The 8,965-nt window shown below is 34.5% G+C and overlaps 1 protein-coding gene across 3 annotated transcripts; it reads right to left on the bottom strand.

The window, feature by feature from the left end:
* Positions 1–381: 381 nt before the first annotated feature.
* LOC7480356 (probable methyltransferase PMT17) lies at positions 382–4,418 on the bottom strand. 3 transcript variants are annotated; one of them, XM_024587176.2, is made up of 6 exons: positions 3,873–4,418; positions 2,296–3,010; positions 1,938–2,148; positions 1,463–1,760; positions 903–1,370; positions 382–805 (listed from the first exon to the last, which is right to left on the bottom strand). In XM_024587176.2, exons 2-6 carry the CDS (start codon positions 2,974–2,976, stop codon positions 574–576), a joined length of 1,890 nt encoding a protein of 629 aa, XP_024442944.1. In that variant the 5' UTR covers positions 2,977–3,010; positions 3,873–4,418; the 3' UTR covers positions 382–573. The 3 variants fall into 3 exon arrangements, with proteins under 3 accessions (XP_024442944.1, XP_002298987.2, XP_024442951.1); XM_002298951.3 differs by having other exon boundaries at positions 2,296–3,000; positions 3,873–4,417; XM_024587183.2 differs by lacking the exon at positions 3,873–4,418 and adding an exon at positions 3,629–3,799 and having other exon boundaries at positions 2,296–3,000.
* Positions 4,419–8,965: the final 4,547 nt, after the last annotated feature.

Here is an 8,965-nt window from a genome sequence, read left to right as displayed (position 1 = left end):
ATTGACTCAATGACCCACGAGTGGACCTGGTAACCCAAACCTCTTTTTAATCAAGTCCTCTAATCAGGCTTCTTTTTTTTTTTTCCAGGTTCAATTCCCTATAGTCCAAAACCTATCAAGCTTAATGACATTATAGTTTGATTGAATGGAGGATGGCTATGGCTTACATTTGGCCAATATTTCACCTTGTTCAGTCATCATCATGGATTGCAGTTGATAACAATGACTATGAGTGGTCTGGATTTATGACTTAAAAGAATGTTCTTGTGAGCTTGCAAAATGATGTAAGAACTCAAAAAGAAAATCTATATTCTGTGATAAACAATATCTCATATTCTCTTACCTTGACCTAGTCCAAACTATCACTATGACGATAAAAGATGAGAAGAAACACGGGGGGGTAAATTTATCTTCGTTAACATGGAGGAAAAGCCTATCCGTTTTCTCATCCACAAGGATATATATCCTTGACAAATAATCCGATTCAACATGATGGTCACCAAAAAAGAAAGGAAAAGATAGAAAGGAAATGAAAAGGGGTTTCTGGAAGAGTAAGAAATTACACTACTATGGCTACTCCTTTTGTTTTTGCTTCTTTTCACCAGTCCAGTAAGTTTTGACAGCAACAAGAATTTTCTCTGGGTTAAAAGGTCCACTTTCATGGTCCATAATTTGGCTCTTCCACCTCATGCCATTTGTTATGGTCTGAATCTTCACAAGAACCTCTACTGTATCCCTGAATATCACTGTCCCTTCTGGCCTCAGAATTCTATCCATCTCCAGCAGAATGTGGGTTATGTCACACCTTGAATACAAAAAAATGAAGACATATTCAATCACGAGATTGTGACTTGCAAGATCATGGCGATCAAAAATAGCTTTTTTCAGAATTCAAGTGTTACCTGTCCTGATATATACTAAACACCCCACCAGCATGGATGAGATCGTATGTTCTTGGATATGTTGAGACTGCCTCACACCAATCTTGATATGTTCCAATGAAACCTCGTTCATAGATCACACCAAGTGTGTCTGGATTTGAATTGGCAGGAACCACATTCATAACCCACACTGGATATTTTGCCAAGGCTGCAGCAAATCCTCCAAGCTGTGCATTCATGTCCATTATGTTCCTGTATCTGCCTTTGGTGAGAGGACTAATGATATGCTTATAATTTGTCACTCTATCCTTCCACAGATTATTGTCCTCCTTGAATTTCTCAGCAGTGATTCCTGGTATTGAACCACTGCGAATTCTTGGAGGGATTGCGAATGCACGTGCTGGCCATTTCTCCACGGCACCACCAGCTACTTCATCCGAGCTGCTTACTTCTGGTAATGGAGTTATGCAAACTTCCATTTCTTTGTACCTTTTTTGGTAGAGGTGTCAAATCAAAGGTGTTAGCATATCAAATTAGTATACGGAACACTATGAATTAAGATGTGTATATTTAAAGAATACCAGCCAGCATCTGGATTGTCTGATTTGCATATATGTGGTGTTTTATAGGTCTTCCTGCTTGCAATACAATCAATGTGGTTCAGGGGCTTTTGCCAGACTGAAAGATCATCCTTTTCAACCACTTTCTTCCAGCACAGGCGCTTGGCTACATCCTCAATAGCATCCTGCTCTTGCTTCAAGTCTTCTTGGGTTCTTTCCCAACCTTTCCAGTGTTTCTTCCAGTGAATAGGAGGACCAGATAGAATCCAGTAGCCACCAGGCCTTAAAACTCTATCCACTTCAATTAGATACATACCATCTGTGAAATGAAAGAAAACAACATACTTGGATCAATAGAAGTTTGGTTGAACCACATTGATAAATGAAAAATTTGTGGTCGTGATTGAGCTCCATTTTTATCAAACTATCTTGGGGGGCAGAAATCCATGCTTCACGTGTTATTCAACACAAGTGCAAGGTAAAATCAAGGGCATACCATATTTATGCCACGGTATCAAGCAACGGGAACAATGAGCCATGTCAAAAGCCCTTGCTGGGTAAGGAAGCCTTTGCGAAGCCATGATACCAATCATACCAGGAACTCCCCTCTCCAACGCAAACCAGACCTGTGCTTCATGTGTATCCCTTGGTGCAAAAGACATTGATATAATGTCCCTCTTCAACAGGTACGCACCCCAACTCGCAACCTTAACATCCACAAAAAGGACAAGAACAATACACATAAGACCTAGAATGCTGCTAATTCTCATAGAACAAATGTACCTTAAGATATTTGGATAGGATTTGAAAACAGAAGTTGAATAGAAAACTTGATATTTTGGCAATTAACTTACACCGCAGCCTGTGTCAATTGCAGTTCTGATGCTTCCATCAGTAAGAGGAATGAGCTCATTAATGTCATCAATATAAGCATCAGCTCCACGCGGGAACATGGTGCCTCCACCAGGGAATCTAAATCGGTCACCCTCAACTTGAATCCAATTCTGCACAGCCTTTTCAATACTAAGTTCTTTATGGGGAATATTATCATACCAGGCATAATCACGGCTTTGAGGCCATTTAAAAGGGGTCTTGTATTTAGGCGGAGCAGGTATCAAGCAAAGGAGTAATTCATCCTTTGTTGGGCAATGCCTCTCTCTATATTTCAACATGTTCCTATCAAATTTCCTTCCCCTTTGAGTATCTTGGCAAGGAGCGTACTCACTAAAGGACATGTCGCATGGTGGAAACTCATTAACTGAAGTAGTATTGTTGATCTGACTCTGATGATGGCTATCAAAATCCAAGGCAACTGATGATGAAGATGTTGATGGATTAGAACTAACCGCGGCACGATTTGAAACATCACAGTCTGCTTTAGTGATGGACTGAGTCAGATTTGTGAGTGGGGCGGAATGCTGCCAAGCTCCCAAAACATAAAACAAAACGCAAAGGCCACTGACCCCAACAATCCAAGTTAGGCGCTTTCTCTTCGCTTCTAGCTGATGGTGGTGCTTTGGTGATCCATTAGCCATTTTTATTTATAATCAACAAACAACCTGCAAATATCTCAGACACAAAAGAAATGGGCAGAAATAGATTTAGAGTGATGGGATTGTTGAAAAGGCATAAACATCATTTCATAAAGCTGTCAGCCTCATCAAAATATCAACATTAGGCCCCAAAAAGCTCTACTTCCACACATGGACTCATCATTTCAATATTTATTTTGTGAAAATGAAAAGACAGGCTGCCAATCTGACAGAAAATGGTGTCCACAATGGAACCAGGTAGCAACATTTTCATGAACTTATAGTAATCTGCAGAACCACTGAAGAACTTAGAAGATTCTTCAAGACATGATAAAAAATTAAGGGCAATTTTCCTGATTCACAAATTAGAGGAAACAGAGCATGGGGTAACTACTCTAAATTCCATTTAAAAGAATTAGCTTGCAGAGGGAAAAATAAGTGTAAAAACAAAAATTAAACAATAAACACGTTTGAAAAAGCAAATAAAAATTCAAAAATCCCATGTGAAAAAGACACAGCAAATCATTACAATCCCAAAATCAAACACCAACATATAACAAGATTTCTTCCAAGAAGATGGTGTAAGAAAGTCACAAATACAAAGCTTACTTGTGTGCACTATTTTTCGTCTAGTGGTTAGATAAGCAAAGCTTACCTCTTTCAAACAACATAAATTCGAGTGCAAGAATCAATATTTTCCAACAAGAAACCAGCTTTTTACAGCCTTTCTTCTTTGCTCTTTGTTTATTTAACCAATAAAGCACAAACCCCCAAAGAAAACTTCAACAGATCCACAAGAAGCCTTCAAGAAACATGCTTATACGTTTTTCTTAACTGTTAATACAAAGGTTTGTTATTTCCTTCAAAAAAGAACTGAAAAGGAGAAGAAAGTAAAGTACCTTAAGAAGGTGATTCTCTCTCAGCTGAACACACCCTTCCCTCTAAAAGTAAAACAAGAATCAACAAGAAGCTAAGAACTCAACATGGGTACTCTTTATTTTTCGTGTTACTATCTCTGTGATCAAGTTGCTAGTAATAGCAAGAAAGAAAGAAAGAAAGCTAAAGAAACTAGCTAGCTAACTAGCTAAAAAAGGTCAAGAAAGGAACATGGAGACAAAGGGACAAAGAAAGGGAGTAGTTGAGGTTATAAAAATGGGTACCATGTAAAGGAAACACAGAAAGTCTCCACCATTACAGGAACAAGAAGGTGGGGGTGGAGGACTTATGACAGAGAGTGTGTGGTTCACTTGGATTTTGTCCTTGTTAATTAATCCAAAAATGGAGGAAGGTGGTGACTGGTGAGTTTAGAGAGTTTAAGACTTAGTTAAGAAGAAGAGACAAGGTGGTGGCAGGTTCTGAGCATTCACAGGAGACTGACCAGCCTCTTTTCACTCTCCTCCGTCTAGTTCTTCTCTTTCACTCACTCTTGTTCTATTTTTGCTCTTCTACTTTTATTATTTTATAAATTCTTTAACTTTTTCCCCTTCTTTTTAGGTTCCTCATCCAATCCACTTTCATGAAACCAGGGCAACTCAAACCTACGTCCAGTTTAGTATTTCGTAGTATTGTTTTTAAAATTATTTTTTATTTAAAAATATATTGAAATAATAATTTTTAAATTTTATTTTTAATATTAATATATCAAAATAATTTAAAAATATTAAAAAATTTAATTTTTTTAAAACACTTTTAGTAAAAACAAACAATACCCTAATTCAAGCCGGGTTTTAAAAAATAGATAAAAATTAACTTAGATAACTTGATGAATTAAGTTATATATTATCGATTTAATTAAAATTCAGTTAAGATCTAGTTTAATTTTTTTAAAAAAAATAAATGATATCATTTTTAATTTTTAAAAATAAAATATAATAAATTTGTTTTAATTAATTTAACTTGTGCAGCACAGATCACGACCCGAACTATATTTAATAACATTTATCTTATCCTATATAAAAACCCTATATGTCCAAAAGCCAACTTGGCCTGTGTGTTTTATTGATTCTTTCCCTCCCGCTTTCTCTTCCCCCATATTCTTTCCTTTTGTTTAAATTTTCAAAACATAGCTTAATAGTCAAAAAAGGTGATGTCATTTTTATTTTTTTTATTTAAATAAACGTGTTAAATTAATTATCTAATAGATAGTTCAGTGATAAAAGCTTAGAATCAAGAAGTTTTTTTTCTCTGTGATTTCAAGTTCGAGTCATGTGATTGCTAATATGATTGTCATTTGATGCTTATATAGTCATTAACTTTAAGGCATGTAGAATTAGTTGAGGTGCGCGTAAACTGACCCAAACACTTATATTAATAATAATAAAAAAAAATAGTAGAAGAGTAGCTATGAATTTAGAGCAATAAACCAATATGAACGTCTATGCTAAACAAAAATCTACATCTAGTGAAAAATCATCACTTTACAATGATTTTGTTGTGGAATTTTCACCGAAATTATGTCCTTCCGATTGTAAATATAACTATTAATAACCAAAAGTGAATACTTTCACTTATTTTTACAACATTTTAGTTCATCAAAAGTGACAAACTCGGTTTTTTAGTATATATCATCTTGTTTATTTTTGCGTTTCAAAAATATTTTTGAAAAAATTTAAATTTTTTTTAAAATTAATATTTTTTTAGTGTTTTCATATCATTTCGATGCGCTGATATCAAAAATAATTTTTAAAAAATAATAAAAAAAATATAATTTTAATATATTTTCAAATGAAAAACACTTTAAAAAGCAACCACAAGTATAACCGCACTCTCAATCATTCTTTTAATATTATGGTAGATTTTACCGTTATAATTAAAAAAAAAAACAATAATCAAGAACTGTACATGGATGGCCTCCAGACTAGCAAGGGGAGGTATTGCCTGTAAATAATAATCAATTTCAGAAGTGCTTGTACAGGTAAAAGCTACAACAGTGAGTGCAAGTTGTTGGCTTATTATCCATGCAAAATGATTTCGTGATTCCATTTTCAAGCCTAGGGTTTTTAAGAAATTCCCTTTATTTTAAGATAAAATAATATTATATCAAGAAATTAATTAATTAGTTTTAAAATTTTTAAAAATTACTCAATTTGTTTTTGGAAAAATTGAAGGGGACTAAATTTATGATCTACTCCTAAGGTAGGTATGTAGTGGAAATAGACTCTCCCCTAGCTAGTTTCTAAATTTCCATCAAACCTATTTTAGGATTTGAACATTATCCTGGATTTTTTTTTTTTTGTCTTGTATATCAAGTTTAGAAGCATATTCTTAAGTTTTCCTTTTTTTTTTTTTTGTAAAGTATATTCTTAATTTTATACCTTGATTGTTAAAAAAGAAAAGCATAAAAAATGATATTTCATATCATATAACATGTAGCATATAGCTGGTAAACCTAACTCCATAGGTCAGGTCAAGTCAAGTCAAGTTAGAAAAACTCATCATTTATAATATGAGCTTAATTTCAAGTTGAATAGAAAAAATTCACGATATAAAACCTAGTTGATTTTTAAAATTTTTTATTAAATAAAACAATATTATTTTAATAAAAATAATTGATTTGAGTTGACTCGATGGTCCACAAGTTGATTCAATAACTAAATGATTTAGTTAGTATGTGGCCTAGTAGTATTAAGGAGTTTGCTCCCACTGTGGTTTCAAGTTCGAGCCCTATGGTTGCTAATATGATAGCCACTGGAGGCTTACATGATCATTAACTTCAGGGCCTGTGAGATTAGTCAAGGTGCTCGCAAACTAACCCGGCACCCACGTTAATAAAAAAAATAAACAATTTAGACATTTTTATAGATTATTTACATATCAGATGGGGTAGGATGGGGTAGAACATCTAAATCTAATAATTAAAAGGATAAGATAACATGAAAGGATAAAAGTAAAGCGAGAGAAAAATTAAAGATGTCAAGCAATGTAAAAACAGAAGAGAGTTAGTTTGTTGTTGCTACCGTGTTACAAGTTGTTTTTTAAAATATTTTTTATTTAAAAATATATAAAAATAATTCTTTTTAGATTTTTTTTATTTTTAATATCACTATATCAAAATCATAAAAAAATATTAATTTGATATTTTTTAAAAATAAATACACTAAAAAAACATTTTTTATTTTTTAAAATAAAAACAGTGGCAAGTGGAGGTGAAAAAGGAAAGGAGGAACATAGATTTAGATAAAGTGATTGAAGCTGTTGGCTTTGTGGACATTTTCGTGGTCAAAAAGATTTGCATTTTGCTGTCGTTTTAAGCCCTCAATAATTGACTGTAAAGTAATGGTAGCTCAGACACAGATACACCCTTTTTATTCTCTCTGTTTTAGAGCAAGGGAGAGCCCAACTGGTGAACTAGGTATCCTATGACTCGCCTTTGTCATCTTCTGCGCTACATGTGCTCGGCTTTCATGAGACAACATCAATTTAGTACACAACATGTTACTCTTTCTTTTATCGAGTCCCAAACTCTTGGATTTTACCAGTTTTACTCAAGTTCAATCAGCATCAGACGATTGGATTTTCTTATCAATGAAAATGTCTCGTCGTAATCGATTCTTTCATGTTGAGTGTAACATTTAGCAACCAATCGAGCCTTGTATTTCTTGATATAACCACCACATGGTTGTTAATTTTTTTTATTAATATGAATGTCCGGACTATTTTGCGTGTATCTTAACTAATCTCACAGGTCCTGAAGTTAATGATCATATAAGTTTCTAGGGACTCTGAAATTTATGAGACTCCAACTAGTTGTTAATTTTATGGATAATAAGGTGATACAAGACAGAGATGAAATTGAGGTTTCTTCAACTTCAATGGTGAATGGGGGCCAGAGGCATGCGTAATACTTGTGCTTAGACATGAACACATTATTTTTATATATCCACTTGGTGATCACTCGTAGATGATAGCAGCATTTATCTTGCCGGGAAATACGTTTTTTTTTGGCTTGATAGTCGATGACTGTGTTGTGAATACTACAGCTTGCATGTTGTTAAGTGGAAAAGGTCGTTGGATTTTTTCTTCAAAGAGGAACAATAATCTGACCCTTCACGGCAAGCATTGTCTTTGACAAGACTGTAGAAAAGATAGCATTGTCAAAAATCCCAAAAGGGAAAATACTTGATAAGATCACCTCTTTCATTCTTCTTCTTTAACTTTATAAATTTAGTTTGTAAATCAATCATATTTTACTAAATTAATAAAAAAATTTCGATTCAACTTGAAACTCGAAGCCAAGTTTAATAATTTCGATAAGAAAAATATGCAGGGAAGAGGGAGAGGAAAAGAATACAGAGCCATGGCTTTCTATAATTGTTTTGATTTGTAAGGAGACGAGGAAAGTAGAGGGAGGAAACAAGAGGAAGCTCTACGAGCGCAAGCTTTCAGTGCCCAATCTAATCTGATAAGGAGGAAAACAGAGAGTGTGAATTGGAAAAGGAAAGGGATGGATCATGGAGATTTTCCATCCTTCTTGGATAAAAATGCACTCAATCAAGCAAAACGACATGGATTCTTTACCTTCCATTCTTCCCATCTATCTCTTCCAAACAGTGCCAGAAGATGGCCATTTCTTACCAAATCCACCGAAGGGAAATTCTACGAGAGTTAATGATGGGCCCACGAGCAACCCAAATTCAAAAACTAGAGAGCCAAGTTTTTCAATGCTCTTTCCAACATCGATGAATTATTACCAGCTACTGATTGCCTCTGGTGCAGCATTCAGTGAAATTGTCCTTGGCTTTTTTATGCTGGGACCTAATCGAAGCCTAAGATGCAAAAACAACCACAGACAGAGCTCGTGTGAAGGTACCTGTTGTTTTTGCCTTTTAGCCTTCCTAAAAGCAGCAGATCGCTTCTCGTTATGGTCGAGCCCCAACGACCCCACTTTTAAGGGATTTACATATTTACAAGACCCGCCGTCTCGAAACCCGGTTCATGGGTAGATTGATCCAAACCCAATATTGTTTCAAGATTATTTTTTTTAAGAAAATAA

The sequence above is a fragment of the Populus trichocarpa genome, chromosome 1, assembly GCF_000002775.5.
Source record: "Populus trichocarpa isolate Nisqually-1 chromosome 1, P.trichocarpa_v4.1, whole genome shotgun sequence".
Taxonomy (NCBI): domain Eukaryota; kingdom Viridiplantae; phylum Streptophyta; class Magnoliopsida; order Malpighiales; family Salicaceae; genus Populus; species Populus trichocarpa.
Note: the sequence above shows the minus strand (reverse complement) of the source record. Positions and strands in the feature narration are given on the sequence as shown.